The following is a 21,209-nucleotide window of genomic DNA, read 5'->3' on the forward strand; positions in this document are numbered from 1 at the left end:
CGAGTAGTAGAGGACGCTCTGTTAGATGGTGATAAAGGTAGCATTTGAACTGAGAGCTGAATGTTGGAGGTGAACATAGAGAATGGATATTTCAGTTAGAGGGAAGTGTAGGTGCAAAAGCCTTCAGTCACGGGCAGTAAAGGAATGGAAGTTCTCTCTTCTTCTCTTATCGTCCTTTTTCTCTCTTATCGACCTTTTCCTCTCTCTCCACCCGCCTCCTCATGTCTCTGCAGAGGCTCACTGGACACCTGCATAGCCAAGGCTCTCCACCTTATGTGATCAACCTGGACCCAGCTGTGCATGAAGTTCCTTTTCCTGCCAATATTGGTGAGTGAACTATACCAGAGCTTGAGTGAAATGCCTAAAAGGAAATGGAAAGCCTCAGTCTTCTAGTCTTCAGTGCCTTCATTTTTCTCAATATCTACTGTCATTTTCTTAGATTTGTGAGAGTCTCTATCCAGGCTTCTTTATTCACATTTTCTTTTTGTTTACTCCTTTTCCTAAATTTTTTTGTCTCCTTTCCACTTACCTTTACCTCTCCCCTCTTTCTAACCCTAGTGTGTTAGGCTATTCTTATTTGGGTAGATAAGTGACAGGAAGTCAGTCCTGTTGCTTCTGCACTATAAACCCTTCAGCTGACTCTTAAACATAAACCTTTTCCTTTTAATTTCTTAAAGTTTAGTCAGTATAAGGGTTCTTATGCTACAGTTTTGGAAGCGCTGGTGGCATAGTGGTTAAGAGCTATGGCTGCTAACCAAAAGGTCGGCAGTTTGAATCCACCAGGCGCTCTTTGGAAAGTCTATGGGGCAATTCTACTCTGTCCTTTAGGGTCACTATGAGCTGGAATCGACTCAAAAGGCAATGGGTTTTACAGGGTGCTGTAGCTGACTCGCTTATCTATAGGGATCTTGCTCCCACTTCCAAAGTTTCATGGGAAAATATCTGTATAAATGCATATGTATATTGCTCTGGGAAGAGGTTTCCAATTTTCATCAAATTCTAAGAGGAGCCTGTAACTACAAAAAAGATTAAGAATGAATGTGATCCAGCGTTATGATTCTTGTTAAGATCTGGGCTTCCTGATTTCCAGGCCGTCACTGTGTGCTAATTGATCCCTCCTTGTCTCTGGGTTTTTTTTTTTTTTTTTTTTTTTTGGCTCTTCTTAATCCTGATTAAACGTACCTCAGAGAAATTATGGGTTTGGTTCCAGACCACTGCAATAAAGTGAACTGCAAGAATTTACTGGTTTCCTAGTGCATATAAAATTTATGTTTACACTGTAGTGTAGTCTGTTAATTGTGCAATAGCATTATGTCTGAAAACACAACGTTCATAACTTAATTAAAAAATATTTTGTTGCTTAAAAAATGCTAACCATTATCTGAGCAAGTTTAATCCTTTTGCTGATGGAGGGTCTTGCCTTGATGTTGATGACTGCTGAAGCTTGGGGTGGCAGTGGCAGTTTCTTGAAATAAGAAAACAATGAAGTGTGCTACCTTGATTGACTCTTCCCTTTCATGAAAGATTTCTCTGTAGCACATGATACTGTTTGAGAGCATTTGACCCACAGTGGAACTTCTTACAAAATTGGGGTCAGTCTTCTCAAACCCTGCCGCTGCTTTATCAGCTAAGTTTATGTAGTATTCTAAGTCTTTTGTTGTCGTTTGAACAGTGTTCACAGCATCTTCACCAGGACTAGATTCCGTGTCAAGAAATCACTTTCTTTGCTCATCCATAAGAAGCAACTCCTCATCTGTTAAAGTTTTATCATGAGATTGCAGCAATTCAGTCACATCTTCAGGCGCCCCTTCTAATTCAGTTCCCTTGCTCTTGCCAGCACATCTGCAGTTAACTTCCTCCACTGAAGTCTTGAATGCCTTAAAGACATTCATGAAGATCAGAATCAACTTCTCCCAAACTCCTGTTAATGTTAATATTTTGATGGTTTTTTTTCCCATGAATCACAAGTGTTATTAATGACATCTAGCATGGTGAATCCTTTCCAGAAGGTTTTCAATATACTTTGCCCAAAACCATCAGAAGAATCATTATCTGCAGCAGCTGTAGCCTTACGAAATGTATTTCTTAAATATAAGACTTAAAAGTCAGAATTACTCCTTGATCCATGGGCTGCAGAATGAATATTATGTTACCCATTTAAAAAAAAAAAAAAAAAACATTACTGTCAAGTCGATTTCGACTCATAGTGACCCTATAGGACAGTGTGAAAATGTCCCATAGGGGTTCCAAGTAGCAGCTGGTGGATTTGAACTGCCCACCTTTTGGTTAGCAGCCAAGTGCTTAACCACCGAGCCACTAGGGCTCCAGATGTTATTGTTAGCCGGCCTGAGAACATGAATCTTCTTGGACATCTCCGTCAGAACTCTTGGGTGACCAGGTGCATTGTCAGTAAGCAGTAATACGTTGAATCTTTCTTTCTGAGCAGTAGGTCTCAACCATGAGCTTAACATACTCAGTAAACCATGTTGTAAACAGATGTGCTGTCATCCAGGCTTTGTTGTTCTATTTATGGAGCACAGGCAGAGTAGGTTTGGCATAATTCCTGAGGGCCCTGGGATTTTTGGAATGGTAAATGAGCACTGGTTTCAACTTAAAGTCCCCAGCTGCCTCAGCCCCTAACGAGAGAGTCAGCCTGTTTTTGAAGCGTTGAAGCCAGGTGCTGACTCCTCTCTTGCTCTGAAGGTCCTAGATGGCATCTTCTTCCAGTGTAAGGCTGTTCCGTCTGCATTGCGAATCCGTTGTCTAGTGTAGCCATCCTCATCAATGATCTCAGCTGGACCTTCCGGATAATGTGCTGCAGCTTCTACCTCAGCGCTTGCTGCTTCACCTAGCACTGTTATGTTATGGAGATGGTTTCCTTCCTTAAACCTCATGAACCAGCCTCTGCTGGCTTCAGACTTTTCTTCTGCAGCTCCCTCACCTCTCTCAGCCTTCACAGAATTGAAGTGTGTTAGGGCCTTGCTCTGGATTAGGCTTTGGCTTAAGGGAATGTTGTGGTTGGTTTGACCTTCTATCCAGACCCCTAAAACTTTCTCCATATCAGCAGTAGGGCTGTTCCACTTATCATTCATGTGTTCGCTTTTAGTTTCCTTCAAGAACTTTGCATTCACAACTTGGCTAGCTGTTTGTTGTAAGAAGCCTAGATTTTGGACTGTCTCAGCTTGCGACATGCCTTTGTCACCAAGCTTAATCATTTCTAGCTTTTGATTTAAAGTGAGAGACGTGTGACTCTTCCTTTCACTTAGAGGCCACTGTAGGGCTATTAATTGGTCTGATTTCAATATTGTTGTATCTCAGGGAATAGGGAGGCCTGAGGAGAGGGGGAGAAATGGGGAAATGGTTGGTGGAGCAGTTAGAACACACACAACATTTATTGATTAAGTTTGCCGTCTTATATGAGCATTGTTTGTGGCGTCCCAAGACAATTAAAATAATAATATCAAAGATCACTGATCACAGATCACTGTAACAGATAGAATAATAATGAAAATGTTTGAAATATTGCAAAGAGTACCAAAATGTGACACAGAGACACAAAGTGAGCAGATGCTGTTGGAAAAATGGTGCCAGTAGACATGCTCACTGCAGCATTGCCACAAGCCTTCAGTTTGTAAAAAAACACAGTATATGTGAAGTGCAGTGAAGTGAGGTATGCATATACTCCAAACATACTAATGAAAGGGAGACTCTGTAGTAAGAGGCAGATATAATTTTTGGAGTAATTTGGGAAAAAAATTGCCTATCTTTCACCTAAAGAATGGAGTTCTAATAGTTGATGGGAGAGGCCTACAGACTGGTAAGAAGATTTAGTTAGCTATTAGTGGACAGTCTAGTTTCTTTTTCAAAATAATGTCTGCCTTGCCCTTGTCACCAGTAGACAATTAGTAAGAGATAAACTTTTTTGTTGATTTGGGTCCCTTTTTTCTGTGTGTATGGTCAATGATAAAATAGTTCAATTGTATAAAGCTTCTCACCTTGTCTCAGGCCTTATCTACCACATAATTTGAGCGTTCCTATCCTAACATTCTTCTTGGGTGTCGTAGATTGAATTGTGTCCCCCCAAAATATGTGTCAAGTTGGCTAGGCCATGATTCCCAGTATTGTGTGTTTGCCCTCCATTTTGTGATCTGATATGATTTTCCTAAGTGTTGTAAATCCTAATCTCTGCCAGTGGTTAATGAGGTAAGATAAGGTTATGAGGATTAGGGTGGGATGCAACACCATTACTCAGGTCACAGCCCTGATCCAGCGTAAGGGGAGTTTCCCTGGGGTGTGGCCTGCCTCACTTTTTATCTTACAAAAGATAAAAGGAGTTACCAAAAATGATGAAGAGAAACCCGATAACTGGGAGCTCCTAAAAATCAAACACCTATGCTCATCTAAAGACTTCTCCAAAAGAGTAAAAAGACCACCTACAGACTGGGAAAGAATTTTTAGCTATGACATTTCCGATCAGCGCCTGATCTCTAAAATCTACATGATTCTGTCAAAACTCAACCACAAAAAGACAAACAACCCAATCAAGAAGTGGGCAAAGGATATGAACACACATTTCACTAAAGAAGATATTCAGGCAGCCAACAGATACATGAGAAAATGCTCTCGATCATTAGCCATTAGAGAAATGCAAATTAAAACTACGGTGAGATTCCATCTCACACCAGCAAGGCTGGCATTAATCCAAAAAACACAAAATAATAAATGTTGGAGAGGCTGCGGAGAGATTGGAACTCTCATACACTGCTGGTGGGAATGTAAAATGGTACAACCACTTTGGAAATCTATCTGGCGTTATCTTAAACAGTTAGAAATAGAACTACCATACAACCCAGAAATCCCACTCCTAGGAATATACCCTAGAGATACAAGAGCCTTCATACAAACAGATACATGCACACCCATGTTTATTGCAGCTCTGTTTACAATAGCAAAAAGTTGGAAGCAACCAAGGTGTCCATCAACGGATGAATGGGTAAATAAATTGTGGTATATTCACACAATGGAATACTACGCATCGATAAAGAACAGTGACGAATCTATGAAACATTTCATAACATGGAGGAACCTGGAAGGCATTATGCTGAGCGAAATGAGTCAGAGGCAAAAGGACAAATATTGTATAAGACCACTATTATAAGATCTTGAGAAGTAGTAAACCTGAGAAGAACACATACTTTTCTGGTTACGAGGCGGGGAGGGAGGGAGGGTGGGAGAGGGTTTATTATTGATTAATCAGTAGATAAGAACTGCTTTAGGTGAAGGGAAAGACAACACTCAATACATGGAAGTTCAGCTCAATTGGACTGGACCAAAAGCAAAGAAGTTTCCGGGATAAAATGAATGCTTCAAAGGTCAGCGGAGCAAGGGCGGGGGTCTGGGGAACATGGTTTGAGGGGACTTCTAAGTCAATTGGCAAAATAATTCTAGTATGAAATCATTCTGCATCCCACTTTGAAATGTGGCGTCTGGGGTCTTAAATGCTAACAAGCGGCCATCTAAGATGCATCAATTGGTCTCAACCCACCTGGAGCAAAGGAAAATGAAGAACACCAAGGCCACACGACAACTAAGAGCCCAAGAGACAGAAAGGGCCACATGAACCAGAGACCTACATCACCCTGAAACCAGAAGAACTAGTTGGTGCCCGGCCACAATCGATGACTGCCCTGACAGGGAGCACAGCAGAGGACCCCTGAGGGAGCAGGAGATCAGTGGGATGCAGACCCCAAATTCTCATAAAAAGACCAAACTTAATGGTCTGACTGAGACTGGAGGAATCCCGGCGGCCATGCTCCCCGGACCTTCAGTTGACACAGGACAGGAACCATCCCCGAAGACAACTCATCAGACATGAAAGGGACTGGTCAGCGGGTGGGAGAGAGACGCTGATGAAGAGTGAGCTAATTATATCAGGTGGACACTTGAGATTGTGTTGGCAACTCTTGTCTGGAGGGGGGATGGGAGGATAGAGAGAAAGGGAAGCTGGCAAAATTGTCAAGAAAGGAGAGACTGAAAGGGCTGACTCAAGAGGGGGAGAGCAAGTGGGAGTAGGGAGTGAGATGTATGTAAACTTATATGTGACAGACTGATTGGATTTGTAAACGTTCACTTGAAGCTTAATAAAAGTTATTAAAAAAAAAAAGATAAAAGGAGAGAGAGTCGAGCAGAGAGGAGACTTCATGCCATTAAGAATGAAAAACCAGGAGGGGAGTGTGTCCTTTGAATCCAGGGTCCCTGCACTGAGAAGCCCCTAAACTGGGGAAGATGGATAACAAGGACCTTCCCCCAGAACCAACAGAGAGAGAAAGCCTTCTGTAGCTGGCATCCTGAATTCAGACTTCTAACCTCCTCAGCTATGAGAGAATAAACTTCTGTTTGTTAAGGCAATCTACTTGTATTTCTGTCATGGCAAAATCTCAGCAGTTTGAATCCACCACACGCTCCTTGGAAACCCTATGGGGCAGTTCTGCTCTGTCCTGTAGGATTGCTATGCGTCAGAATTGACTTGATGGCAATGGGTTTTTGGTTTTAGCACTTGATAACTAAGACAGTGATTTACTTGACAGTTACCCTTTTTGAGGAAGAAAACCAGTATGAATGTGGAGATGTTGGTGGAAGAGAAATCTGACAAGAGAAGCCTGGAAGGCTAGTTTCAGTTTCTTGCTGGTAGAGAAGGTGCTGACAGGGCATCTTTTGTCCTTCTAGTCATTCTTCTTATGGTATTGCTTCATATTGCAATTCAATACTCTAAATTAAAATTTTAGAAAGATGAAAAGTAACTCAGATACCGTCTTAGTCATCTAGTGCTGCAATAACGGAAATACCACAAGTGCATGTCTTTAACAAAGAGAAATTTATTCTCTCACAGTCTAGTAGGTTACGAGTCAGCTCCAGGGAAGGCTTTCTCTCTGTTGGCTTTGGAGGAAGATTCCTTGTCATCAATCTTCCCCTGGTCGAGGAGCTTCTCAGGCGCAGAGACCCCAGGTCCAAAAGATGTGCTCTGCTCCTGGTGCTGCTTTCTTAGTGGTATGAGGTCCCCAGTTCTCTGCTTGCTTCTCTTTCCTTTTTCTCTCTTGATAAAGATAAAAGGTGGTACAGGCCATACCCCAGGTAAAGTCTCTTTACATTGGATCAGGAATATGACCTGGGTAGAATCCCACCCTGATCCTCTTTAACATAAAATTACAGTCACAAAATGGAAGACAACCACACAATACTGGAAATCATGGCTCAGCCAAATTGATACACACTTTTTTGGGGGGACACAATTCAATCCATGGCAGATACCAAGGGAGAAACTTACTTTCTTCCTGAGAAGAAACAGGTGACTTGAAAGACTTGCTGGCTTAGGACGTTACAGATGGAGAGTCTGAAATTATATTGCTTCTTTTACATTGAATTCCGATTAACTTTTTTTTTCTTTCAGACATTCGTGACACTGTGAAATATAAAGAAGTCATGAAACAGTATCCTTTTCCACATTTACTTCCATGCTGACTCATCCCTGGCTAGTTGCTGTCTGCATATTTTATTGCTTTGAAAGAATGTTTTGGCCTTTCCCTGCAAAATAGTATAAGCATTTGTTTTAAAGTAATTTTATTAGGAGAATTAGGTATTGTGGGTGATGAGAAATACTATTTTAGCTTGTGGTTACAGCTTTTTTTTACCATCTTTCCAGACTACAAGATTGTATAGTTAAAGAGCATTGAGAATGAGAAGCTAGTTGACTGCTCGTGCTGGGTCCCACAAGGTGGCATTACCTTGGAGGGTACACTTATTGGCCACGATCTCTTCACTTCTTCCCTGGGAAGCTCAAATGAGCAATCTTAATAGGATTAACTCTTAGCTCCTTGCTGTGTGAATTGTGTTCTCTCCCTGTAGGTAAGTCTAGGTGGTGGTTGTTGCTGTTGAGTTGGTCCTGACTTATAGTGACCCTGTATGACAGAGTAGAACCGTCCCATAGGGTTTCCTAGGCTATAAATCTATGGGAGCAGATTGTCATGAGTGATGTTTTCTACCAAGGAGCCTGCTGGTAGGTTCAAACCATTGACCTTTTGGTTAGCAGCCAAGTACTTTATTTTTATGCCACCAGGGCTCCTGAAGTCTTGGTGGGAAGACTAATTGCAATCAGCACGTTGCTTTATTTGTGGGGATCAGAGCAAGGAATGTTATAGAGACGATCTTAATGGCTAATGCCAGCAGGCTCTCACTGCTTGATACATCTGTTCATTACATTTTGGTCACTTGAGTTTTTCTGTTTTGCCTGGCCATCTCTAAAAATTAAAAATGAATGAGGAAGACCTTGATAGTGATTGATTCCACATAAGGTTAAGGTTGTGTGATATGTACTTGTCAAGGATTGGGTGCTGATACCCATTAATGGAACACGAGTGTCATAATGCTGTTTGTGTGAGCATTACCCTAAGTATCAGTTGATAATCTGAATTGATCTGTTAACCATTTAAATCCTCAATTTAACATCTAGATATGGACTTGGGCCCAATGGTGGTATAGTGACCTCACTCAATCTCTTTGCTACCAGATTTGATCAGGTATGTGTGTCTTTACTTATGCGGAAGTGGCTACTTGAAGATTCGTGACTCTTAAATGCCTTAGCTTGATCTCACTGGGAAAGAAGAGCAATAAACCTGAACATTACTGTAGAAAATAACAAAGCATTTTGGTAGGTAAATAAGTAGGCTATGACAGGATGATCAGTGTTGTGAGACACTTTACATTTAATATTTGTGACAGCCAATAAACAAAAACTGAGAGACCTGGGTTCTTTTCCTGTCTATTATTGGCTTGCTGTGTTGCCTGTGCATGAAATGGAGGGACAGGGAAGTGGGATGGGAAGATAATGGGGATTTTTACTTGTGACAGGTATTTGTCATCCTTTACGTTTTCTCTGTCATCTTCAGCTTCTGTGAAAGTAATCATTAATTTGTTACCCTGATGTCACTCCATGAGACAAGATATTAGCATTTTATAGAACTGCCAAGAGATAAAGACTTGACAGTGACAAACCCAGTCTTCAGTTTCTCAGGACCTTGCCCTGTGCACTGGGTGATGTTACAGTGTTGCTGATGTGGATGTGTTTCTTCAGACCAGTGAGTTTATTGGTTAATGTCGTGAGACTGAGAACTTAGAAACTGATGGTGGTATCTGTGAGGCATGCCGCCCTGCAGAAAGCTCTGTGATTTTGCATTGAAATCTGAACTTCTTGTATTGGCATCTTTTTCTTTTAGGTGATGAAATTTATCGAAAAGGCCCAGAACATGTCCAAGTGAGTGATTTCGGTTTAACATCTGTTTATAATTGACACGTTCCTAGGCTTTTGGGGAGATACTATCTAGGATTCTAGGATACCATCAAGCCCTGAAAAGGTTAAGATTTAGATGAAGCAATTAAAAGTGAAAATGAGTGGGCAAGAAAATCATTAAAATGCTGAACAGTGTAGAGCTAAATTTAATATTATCCATCTCCAGTTACTTTGCTATATACTCCCATGGCTTCTTGTGGGAGGGTGTCTAAATAGGAGGTATTTTGAGACTTTGTCCAAATTCAGTTGCCTACCTGCCTTCGCTTGGGAAACCATGTTTGATGACATCAAAGCCTCTGTTACACCTTTCCAACCCTTGTTTAAATGAATATATGTGATTTTTTTTATTTAAAAATTATCAAAATGTAAAATAATACTTATCATTATCCATAATTAACTGATGTTAAAGTCTCAATTTTTTTTTAAAAAGAAAGATAATGTATTGTTTTTGTAAAAAAAATACATATGCTTGTTATAAAGAATCCAGACTGTGCATAATATTTAAATGATGAAACCAGCACCCTGATTCCTATTAGAAATAACTGTCATTTACATTGAGTGACTAACATGCCACATTTCTGTGCATATATCTGTAGGTAGAAAGATGGATGGATAAAGGTGTTTTTTAAAGAATGGGATCATATTAGAGATACATATATATATGTAATTTAAATAACAGCCTTATTGAGGTATATTTCGCATACTATGAAATTCATCCTTTTAAAGTATACAGTTTTTGCTATATTCACAAAGTTATACATTGATCACCACTGTCTAATTCCAGAAAATTTTTAATACCCTCAAAAGAAACCACGTACTCATTAACAGTCATTCCCTATTCCTCCCTCCCTGTCACCCTTGGCAACCACTAATCTGCTTTTTATCTCTATGGATTTGTCTGTTCAGGACATTTCATATAAATGCAATCATACAGTATGTGACTTTTCTTATTTGGTTTCTTTCACTGATCATAATGTTTTCGAGGTTCATTCATGTCGTAGTATGAACAATACTTGATTTCTTTTTATGGCTGAATGATATTCCATTGTATTGATACACTGCATTTTGTTTATCCTTTCATCAGCTGATGGACATTTGGAGTGTTTCCATTTTTTGGTTCATATGAATAATGTTGCTGTGAACATTCATGTACAAGTTTTTGCATGCATGTATGTTTCCTTTTTTTCACTTTATTTTTTGAATATTTTATTGTTTAGGGGAAAGTTACAGAGTATATTAGCTTTCCATTCAACAATTTATTCGTGGCTTGTTTTGTGACATTGGTTGCAAGCACCTTAAAGTGTCTGCACTCTCCTCCCTTCCTCTTTGAATTCGCTGTGTCCATTTGCCCAGCTTCCCTTACCCGTACCTTCCTTCTGAATGTTGCTTTTGGGCAAATGCTGCCCTTTAGATCTCGTATAGTTGATTGTTCTGAGGTGTACATTCCTTACTGGTATTACTGTTCATTTTATAGGCTTGTCTGTTGTATGGCTATTATGCGATCTCCGGGAGTGATTTCACTTCCAAATTTGACCAGTGTCTAAGGGCCATAGTCTAGGGGTTCCACCAGTCTCTATCAGACCACATCTTATTTATGAGTTTGAATTTTGTTCTACATTTCTCTCCCACTCTGTCCGTGACCTAGTGTTGTGGTCCCAGGCCAGAGTGGTTGATAGCAGTAGCCGGGTACCATATAGTTCTTTGGCGTCAGGCTAGTAGAGGGCATGGTTCATGTAGTCCATTAGTGCTTTGGACTAATTGTTTCCTTGAGTCTTTGGTTTACTTCACTCTTTCTTTTCTCCGGACTGGAAGATACCAATTACTTTATCTTAGTTGGCTGCTTGCAAGCTTTTAATCCCCAGTGGCTGCTCACCAAGGTAGGATGTGGAACATTGTAGAGATTATGGTGTACCAATTGACTTAGATGTCCCCTGAGACTATGGTCCCTAGCCCTCAAGTCCAGTATCTCAGTCCCTGTAGGTGTATGATTATGGCTAAGAAATTTTCATGACTGTGTTCCTCGTGTGCACTACTGCATACATTAGTATATTTGCAGCATGTACATGTATATATTTACTTCATACACCCTCCTACCCCTGTTCAGCTTACATGTCTACCTATGTATCGACTCGTACATCATTGTTTGTTGTTACTATTCTTGCAAGGTTGTATATATATTAGTATTTACTGTTGTTGCCTTTTATTCTTTCGTACTTTTCAGTGTCTTCCTCTACCTCGATTATATTGTGCTGACTTCCCCTATACTGTGTATTATCTCTCCCTTCACCAAAGTTAGTACATATCTACTATCTAGTTAGTGGTTCTCCTCCCCCCTATCCTTGGTAACCATTAAATAATGTTTCTGTCTGTGTGAAAACCTTTTTTTGACTTTTTATAATAGTGGTCTCATGTAATTTTTGTCCTTTTGTGATTGACTTACTTCACTGAACACAGTGTCCTTCAGGTTCATCCATGTCGTGAGATGTTTCATGGTTTCATTGTTATTCTGTAACATTGTGTAGTATTGCATTGTGTGTACGTACCACATTTTCATCTATTCATTCGTCGATGGGTACTTAGGCTGTTTTCATCTCTTTGCTATTGTGAATAATGCTGCAGTGAACATGGATATGCATATGTCTATTTGTGTAATGACTCTTAGTTCTCTAGGATATATGCCTGTAAGTGGGATTGCTGGATCATATGGTATTTATATTTCTACCTTTTTTTTTTTTATTATTATGCTTTAGGTGACAGTTTATAGAGCAAATTAGTTTCTCATTAAAACATTTATACACAAATTGTTTTGTGCCATTGGTTGCAGTCCCTGCAATGTCTCAGCACTCATCTCCTTTACACCTTGGTTCTCTGTGTCTATTCATCCAGCTTTCCTGTCCCTTCCTGCCTTCTCATCTTTGCTTTTGAGCAGATATTGCCCCTTTGGTCTTGTATACTTGATTGAACTAAGAAGCACATTCCTCATATGTGTTTGTTTGTTTTATAGGCGTATTTAATCTCTGCCTGAAAGGTGGACTTCGTGAGTAGCTTCAGTTCTGAGTTAGCAGGGTATCCGGGGGCTGGAGTCTTGGAGGTTCCTTCGGTCTCTGTCAGACCAGTAAGTCTGGTCTTGTGAGCTTGAGTTTTACTCTACATTTTTTCCTCTTACTCTGTCCGGGACACTCTATTGTGATCCCTTTCAGTGGTTGGCGGTGGTAGCCGGGCACCATCTAGTTATTTCTAGCTTTTTGAGGAAGCTCCATGTTGTTTTCCATAGTGTTTGTATTTTACATTTCCACCAGCAATGTATGAGATTTTCAATCTCCCCACAGCTTCTCCAGCATTTGTTGTCTTCTGTTTTTTTGATCAGTGCCATTCAGTGTGAAATGGTTATCTCATCGTAGTTTTCATTTGCATTTCTAATGGCTTGTGATCGCAAGCATCTCTTCATGTATTTGTTAGTTACCTAGATGTCTTCTTGGGTGAAGTGTCTGTTCATGTCCTTTGCCCATTTTTTATTGGGTTGTTTGTCCTTTTGTTATTGAGTTGGTAGAGTTTTCTATAAATTTTAGAGAATAGACCCTTGTTGGATATGTTGTAGCCAAAAATTTTTTCCCAGTCTGTGATTTCTCTTTTTATTCTTTTGGAAGAGTTTTTTGATGAACATAAGAATTGGAGTTTCATGAGGTTCCAGTCATCTAGTTTATCTTCTACTATTTGTGGTCTTTTAGTTATATTTGATAGTTTATTTATGCCATAGATTAGGGCTCCTTAGGTTTGCCCCTGTTTTTTCTTCTATGATCTTTATGGGTTTAGGTTTTACATTTAGGTCTTTGATCCATCTTAAGTTAGTTTTTGTGTATGGTGTGAAATACAGATCCTGTTTCATTTTTCTGCAAATGGATATCCAATTTTGTCAGCATCATTTGTTAAAGAAACTATCTTTTCCCCATTTAATGGATTTCAACCTTTTGTCAAGGGTTAACTGTCTATAGGTAGATGAATTTATTTCCAGGTTCTCAATTCTGTTCCATTGGTCTGTGTTGTACCAGTACCAGGCTGTTTTGACTACTGTGTCTGTATAGCAGGTTCTGAGATAAGGTAGTGTTAAAGCCTCCTACTTCATCCTTCTTTACTTATCCAGGGACTCTTTCCTTTCCATAAAAAGTTGACGTATAGTTTTTCCATCTCACTGAAGACTTGTTGGAATTTGGATTGAGATTGCATTGTATCTGTAGATCCCTTTGGGTCATATTGTCATTTCACAATGTTAAGTCTTCTTATCCATAAGCATTGTATTTGTTTTCCATTTATGCAGGTCTCTTTTGGTTTCTTGTAGTAGCGTTTTGTAGTTTTCTTTGTGTAAGTCTTTTACGTCCCTAGTTAGGTTTATTCCCCAGTATTTTATCTTTTTCGAGGTTATTGTAAATGGTATTGTTTTCTTGATTTCCTTTTTGGAGATCTCTTGGTCAGTGTAGAGGAATCCAGCTGATTTTTATATGTTAATCCTTTACTATGTCTTCCTCAGGAAGGTTGTCTGCCCCTTTATTTTGGCCACTTGGTTGAGCCATCTTGTTTCTTTATATGATTTGATATTGTCTGCTGGCTTTAAGGCATTAAGGTGTTATTTTATTTATGATTTTTGTTTTGTTTTGATATTTCAGAGCAGGCGACCTCTCCAGTGGGGGAGGGGGAAAAACCAAACCAAACTTGCTGCCGTCCAGTCAATTCCAGCTCATAGCAAGCCTACAGGACAGAGTAGAACTGCCCCGTAGAGTTTCCAGGGAGCGCTTGGTGGATTCAAACTGCAGATGTAACTTTTTTGGTTAGCAGATGTAACTCTTAACCACTATGCCACCAGGGGAGGGGGAGGAGAACAAATAAAAAAGAAAAAAAAAAGTGAGGGACGGCTCATCTGTTGCTGTGTTTTTGCAACCTACCCTATTGGTCAGGACCACTGCTGGAGAGTCACCCTATCTCTGGGTCCTGGGTCTTTTCCTGTTCTATGTACGTAGGGATCCCTGAGGCTCTTGTCCTCCTTCCTGTACTTTTCTTCCTTATCTCCAGTTTATGTCCTGCTCACCTTGCTTCACTCCGGGTATGTCTTTGCAGTTTCTCTATCCCTTGTTGGGAGTTCTGTGATGTTGTCTTCCTATGCTCTTCGCCCAGGTCTCTGCTGGCTTTGTCTAAAATGGCCCTGTTGTGCTGGACTGGCTGGCAGGGCACCTCTGCTCTGTCTGTCTCCCTGTTCGCTGCCATTGTTCACATTATTTTTCCCATGGGTAGTTGATCTAATTCTATACCGTTTCTTTTGATGCTTAGGGTTCTAGGGTTGTCATCTGTATCTGTTAGGCTTTGTTTCTTGGGTTTTTTGCTTTGGAGGGACAGCGCGGTACATCTGACTGGGCTTCCATCTTGAATCAATCTCCACACATACCTTTTCAATTCTCTTGGGTATATATTTAGGAATGGAATTGCTGGATCATAAAAAAAAAAAAAATTTTTTTTTGGTAATTCTATGTTTAACTGTTTGTGGAATTGCCAAACTGTGTAAAGATTCCAATTTCTCCCCATTCTCAACAACACTATGTTACCTGTTTTTTTTTTTTTTTTTTTTTTTTTTAATAACTCCCAATGGACATCTCATCCCCCATTTTTTCCTTTTAAGTTTTTTGGTCAGCCTCTTCTTAGCTCCAGCTGGTAACCTCACAGCAGGGAGATACATTGTTCAGTAATTGCTGCTAATTGTTTTCAACAAATGCTTTGTGGATAGAACTGTTCACACAGAGTGAGCTATGAGTCAGGTCAAATAAAGACAAGCCGTGAGGTGCCACGCAGGTTATATAGTGATAGTTCTTCAATCCCATTCTGCCCCTTCCAGTGGCGGCCGGGCTGTTGGCTCTCAACGCTGCCGCTGAGCTGGGGAGATGACAGTGGGATCAGTGTCAGTTAAAATGCCATAAGGCTCACTGTTTACCAAAATTCAGTTGTGTAGTTTTTTCTTATTTTTGTGTAAACACTCCTTGGATTGTTGTAACCCTGTAGGTAATTTCTAGAGTTCTGAAAATGTTGTTTTTTTATACTTTGTGCCTGTGTTCTCATTGCTTTTATGGAGGAGCAAATTCTGGAGATCCTTATTCCTGTCATTCTGAGGGGCAGGTCTGGAGACACCGTTTTAAAATAAAAGTATCAGATATAACTTGAATTTGACAGAAGAGAAAGATATTAAAGTAAAACCGAATCAATTGTTGACCCTCAAATAAATGTTTCTTCATCTAAAGATTTGGTTCTTCCTAAAAGATTCCTGTGAAGTAAGAAAAGATCTTTAGGAAAGGTATGAAGTAGTCAGGAGTCATGTTTTCTTTGCTACAAAAGTTGTTTCAATTTTAAACATTATCAATTGATTCCCTACTGTAAAAGATGAAGCACTCTCATAGTTTGTCTCATTTTTCCCTCCCACCTCCTGATTTTTGTTCATTTTTTTCACACTGCTAAGTTTAGTACTTTCTCATTTTACTCTGTACCCACAATTCCAACAATCATTCAGTATTAGTTTGGTATTTAAATGAACTCAATGCTCACACCTTTTTTTAAAACCATGTCTTCATTTCTAAATTCCGTATTTTGAGTATTCTCTTAATTGGTAGAATTTCAGTGGTAGTGGTTTTATCAGGGAGAGTTAATGGCTGTTTTCTTTCATGTTCGCAAATGTCTGCCTATTTTTCTTATAATCGAGTGATATTTTGGCTGGGCATAATACTCATATTTTCTTTCTCTCAAACTTGGTAAATATTGTTCCAGGATCTTCTGGTGTTGACTGTGGCTGTAAAGAAGCCTGTGGCCAGCCAGATTCCCTATGCACTCCTCCTACCCACCACCCACACCGTGTGAATGAATTGCTTTGTCTAGATGCCTAGAAAAAAAATTTTTTTTCTCCTTGAAGTGTGATAGTTTGATTCATATATGCCTCAGTGTTGAGCCTCAGTGTTGAGCATGCTGCATAAAAATTTCTAGGAGTATTGTATACTCTTTCAGTCAGCAGATTTAGTTCTTCAGGGAAATTTTCTTACATCTTGAAGTGTGTCTTCAGGTACTCCGGTTATCCTTATGATGGATTTTCTTTATCTGGCTTCCATATCTATTAGCTTCTCTCTGTTTTAATCTTTTTGCTTTTTAACTTGCATTAATTTGTATTACTCAAACCTTTCCTCTATGCAGGGATGGGACTAGGGTGAGAGAAGGGAAGAAAGGCATCTAATGTGTAAAATTAAGAAGGCACTTTGCTCTCAGGATCGTGCGAATGCTCTGTTTAGATGTTATATTTACTCCAATATAGAATGAGTGACTTCTTGATTCTTCAGAGGCCTTGATACCTGGTTGGTTTTCATTTTAAGTCACAGGATATTTCATGACAAATCCCTTTTTCTGCAGCCTGAGAAAATGGCCAGGGAGAAGGGGAGAACTCAGTGCAGGATTTGCAATCTTTATTGAAATACCTAGGTTCTGCATTTTTACTAAGATTTTGTTAAGTATCTCATGATCATGTTTGCTTTCTCTAGTTGAAGGGCTATGTCTTTTTCTGAAAGGAGAGCCTCCCGCTGACTTTGGTTGGTTTCTTAATTTCTGTCAGAGAATTAGCCCTGTTTACTTTTTCTCATTTAATATGCTCTGTTGCTCTTTCCAGATTTAGGGATACTAGTTAGAATTTTTAGAAATTTATAAACTTATCAGTGAAGCTTTTGGATGTTGATAGTGGGGGAACAAACTCCACTGTGTCTCTCTGCTCCAGAATATTCTGTATCTTTATTTTGCCACCAAATTTTGAAGTTTACTGGACTCATTTGTTTCTCTTTTCTTCTTTTGCTTATTATAGGCCTGTTGCCACCCATATTTTACTATCTAGGCATCATTTTATTAGGTACTGAAAGAACAAAGTTTTGAGTAGCAATTTTAATCTGCCATTTTAATCTAGAAGGTAAACATGTTAATTACTTTAAAGTATTTTTGCTCAAGAGAAAGGGCCAGCCAAAAGCTTAGCTGTATGTCATTCTGCATGTTTTGTCTGCTACCGATGAATTACTATGGTGTCCATATCTGGTATTTAGTGTTTTGCTTTAGGCTAGTGTGGTGGAACCCTTTCTTCATTTGGATTTCTTCCCTGAGTCCTGGTCCACTGCTTTTCCAACTTTTGAGTGCTTTTTCTGGTCTTTGCTATTGTCCTGCCGATTTTGATCCCAGAATGTATTTACTCAAGTATACTTAATTCAGACTTTTACACACTAGTTTTAACATCCATTCATAGTTCTTGCCTGGATCAGTTATTATGAAGGTTGTCAAATGATAATTTTCTAATGCTATCATATTTTATTGTTTCTTAGTTGCCTTTCAATTGGAAGGGTTTTCCCTTCTATTCTCTTCATTCATTCATTTTTTAAATTGGATGTAAATTACACGTAATATAAAATTTACCATTTTAACCAACTATCAGATGTCATCAATGATCTTAGTAGATGGTTTGCTAAGAAGTTTACATTCTGGTTTTACTTAACTCTTTTTTTAATGTAATATGCTTCTATGACTATCATAGTTTTGTCTGCTACTCCTGCCAGTAGCCTGAACATTAGACATTGAACAAAGCCTGGGGAATGTGGTGCATGGTTTAAGGGCAGTGGGAGAAAGTTAGACTTGGCATTGTGCAGAGGTTATTACAGTCCTGGATAACCAGATGTTTATCGTTTTGTGTGATGGCATATCTTTCAGCATTGCATAAGTGTAACACTCTTTTAATGATCTTTCTTGACACAGATATGTCTTGATCGACACACCTGGACAGATTGAGGTATTTACCTGGTCAGCTTCTGGGACGATCATCACTGAGGCCCTGGTGAGTATTCGAGAACCTGTTACGGAGAATAGCTGGAAGGCTAGACTGGCTTCAAAACACCAAGCCGAATCTGTTGCCATTGAGTTGATTCTGACTCATCACAAGCCCATAGGACAGAGTAGAACTGCCCCATAGGGTTTCCAAGGAGTGGCTGGTAGATTGGAATTGCTGACCTTTGGTTAGTGGCCTGAGCTCTCAACCACTGTGCTACCAGACTGGCTTAGGATCTTTTTATTGCCTGGAACTTTATATAGGAGGGAGTTGTAGAAGCTCTGAACACCCAACCTATAGTGGCTTTCGCTTGCTAAGGAAGTTAGGAAAAGAGGTTGAGGACAGGTCATGAGCCCTCTGACCAGGCATTGGTTATTTTGTGGCTTTAGGCATCCTCGTTTCCAACAGTTGTCATCTATGTAATGGACACATCGCGAAGTACCAACCCAGTGACCTTCATGTCTAATATGCTCTATGCGTGCAGGTAATTGATTGTTGGTGGGTGTAGTATTCCATCACAGTATGAGGTCTCTTCTTCTTTCCCTTTTGCTTTTAATATTACTCTGTCTTGGGTGCTTGCTCCTAGGTTTGTGCTCATCCCAATTTGCCACTCGGTTTAGTAACTGTGAGTTGGGGGTTCAGAAGAGAAACGAGGCACATGTGCCATAGGCATTCTCTGTCAGCAGTTTGTGAGCTTCCTCCCTTGCTTGTTATAAAAGTAGGTGGTGTCTGAATGTGAATCTTCTGGTGGTTCCCCCTATTTGAACAAAATCCAAGTCTAAATATAATAGAGCCCCTGGTCTAAATGCTGCTTTTGTGTGTTATGATACCAAAAAAACCAAACCCATTGCCGTCAAGTCGATTCCGACTCATAGTGACCCTATAGGACAGAGTAGAACTGCTCCGTAGAGTTCCAAGGAGCACCTGGTGGATTCGAACTGCTGACCTTTTAGTTAACAGCTGTAGCATTTAACCACTGCGCCACTAGGGTTTCCGTGTCTTATGATAAGTAGAGTGAAATTATAATGTGAGGAGACAACTGTGAATAAGAAGATTTATCTGTAATTCTAAAATGCACAGGTGTGCCCCAATTATGGTGCCATCTGGCGAGGAAGGACATGCCTCAGTAGTCTTTGTGTGTACATAAAAGCCATAACAACATTTGTCTTGTCTAGTATTACTAGGTTTATGTTTTCTTGTTAAATGTAAGTGCTGTTAATAATGTCTTGATGTTTGATTTTCAGCATCTTGTATAAAACCAAGCTGCCTTTCATTGTGGTCATGAATAAAGTAAGTGGATACTTCCTATTGTGATTCAGCATTTCTTTTTCATCAGAACCTCATAGTTGTCTGAAGGTTTGGGTGGGTGAGAAGGTGCTGGAAAGCAGATTCAGGCCTAACTGAGAGAAGGCTATGGGCATTTCTAGGAAATGGATTTGATCAAATTGAAAATTTATCACTGACTCTTACCAAAGTTTTTTTAGGCTAGGTACAGTAGTCCCTTGACCCTAGTGTGTAGGTTGTCCTTTAGAATCAGGACTGTAAGTAGGGGTGGGACTGCTAGCCTCTTGGAAGTGGAAATAAAAAACAAAGCAAAACAAACAAGTGAACAAAATTTCCCTTTGTGGTGTGATGGTTAGGATGCAAGAGACTACTTGACTTCAGACCCTGGAATGTGCTGGCATCCACTGTGGCCACGGTCATTTGGGAATGGATGGTAAAGGGTCTGTTTCAACCAATAGAATATAGATCTTCCTTTAGTTATGTACACTACACAACAGTTTTGGCTCCTTGTGGTTTGTTTTCATAGAAGAGGAATGGGGGAAGCAGAGAAGGAAGAAAATCTGGAGGGTGTGCTATATGCTTTCACTTAATTAAAAAAGTAACTCTTGCCATTGTTTGGTGTCTAACCTCATGTTTGATTGCTGGTAATTGACTTCTCTCTGGTACAGACTGACATCATTGATCACAGCTTTGCAGTGGAATGGATGCAGGATTTTGAGGCCTTCCAAGATGCCTTGAATCAAGAGACTACATATGTCAGTAACCTGACTCGTTCCATGAGCCTGGTGTTAGATGAGTTTTATAGCTCACTCAGGGTAAACTTTCTCTCCTACTTACACTCAGAGTCTTTCCAGATAACCTTTTAACCCACTGGGCTGGCTTTGAACCAACTTAGAAAGGAAGTTCAGAATCTTCTGAAAAATAATTTTTAAAGCATTGCTTATTAGAAACGAAGTTTAAAAGATAAGATAGGGACCCTTCCCTCAGAGAGTTTATGGTCTGGTTAGGAAAGGTATACACAGAATTGAAACATGAGATGTATTGCGATATGTACCTTAAGAAAGGCTGGAAATTGGGTGTGACGGTGGTGAGGGACAGATCACCTTTGGCCTGAGATTCTGGAGGAGATAGCATTAGAGTGCACCTAGAAGGAAGGGTAGGATTTAGGTAAGTAAGCAGAAGTGCCTGTGACTGGCAAGGAGTATGTCAGTTTCCAAGCAAAGTTATTGAGATACTAATTTTTATAGAGAAGAGAGAGTGGTTTGGTTTGGTAGGGAATAGTTAATAAGCCTTGCTACTTGTTTGGTCCTAATTATCCCTTTCTCAGTTCTTTATTTTTCATAGACTTACTTCTTTGACTTTTGACTAGTCATGCTGTTTTTGTTTTAACTTGACGTTTTGCCTGAGAGTTCTTGACATTTGAACAAAATAATGTACACCATTTAAAAATATCTAGTCATTTCCTCACTGGCATTTGTGATGGTTTTGGCAGGTGGTGGGTGTCTCTGCTGTTCTCGGTACAGGCTTAGATGAACTCTTTGTGCAAGTTACCAGTGCTGCAGAAGAATATGAAAGGTGAGGAGAAAGAAGAATCCTATTGAGGATATTCTTAGTAACCTACAATTCTGATAATGATAGCAGTTTTACCAGGCCAAAGCATTTAGGTTTTCATAGCATATGTGTTATATTTGCCATGCAAATGTGTACAGG

At 39.8% G+C, this 21,209-nt stretch overlaps 1 protein-coding gene across 4 annotated transcripts in view; it reads left to right on the top strand.

Moving 5' to 3' along the window:
* The window catches only part of GPN1 (GPN-loop GTPase 1), a 45,823-nt gene that overhangs the window by 946 nt on the left and 23,668 nt on the right, over positions 1 to 21,209 (top strand). Inside the window, exons 2-10 of one of the 4 annotated variants that reach the window (XM_023550551.2) lie at positions 234 to 327; positions 7,448 to 7,487; positions 8,507 to 8,573; positions 9,270 to 9,307; positions 18,146 to 18,224; positions 18,605 to 18,699; positions 19,460 to 19,505; positions 20,168 to 20,254; positions 20,992 to 21,074. In XM_023550551.2, coding sequence (XP_023406319.1) covers positions 234 to 327; positions 7,448 to 7,487; positions 8,507 to 8,573; positions 9,270 to 9,307; positions 18,146 to 18,224; positions 18,605 to 18,699; positions 19,460 to 19,505; positions 20,168 to 20,254; positions 20,992 to 21,074 — 629 coding nt within the window. Of the gene's footprint in view, positions 1 to 233; positions 328 to 7,446; positions 7,488 to 8,506; positions 8,574 to 8,942; positions 9,132 to 9,269; positions 9,308 to 18,145; positions 18,225 to 18,604; positions 18,700 to 19,459; positions 19,506 to 20,167; positions 20,315 to 20,991; positions 21,075 to 21,209 lie in introns of those variants that run through there. The other 3 variants (XM_010592004.3, XM_064295164.1, XM_023550552.2) reach the window with 3 other exon arrangements.

The sequence above is a fragment of the Loxodonta africana genome, chromosome 12 (genome assembly GCF_030014295.1).
Source record: "Loxodonta africana isolate mLoxAfr1 chromosome 12, mLoxAfr1.hap2, whole genome shotgun sequence".
Lineage (NCBI taxonomy): Eukaryota > Metazoa > Chordata > Mammalia > Proboscidea > Elephantidae > Loxodonta > Loxodonta africana.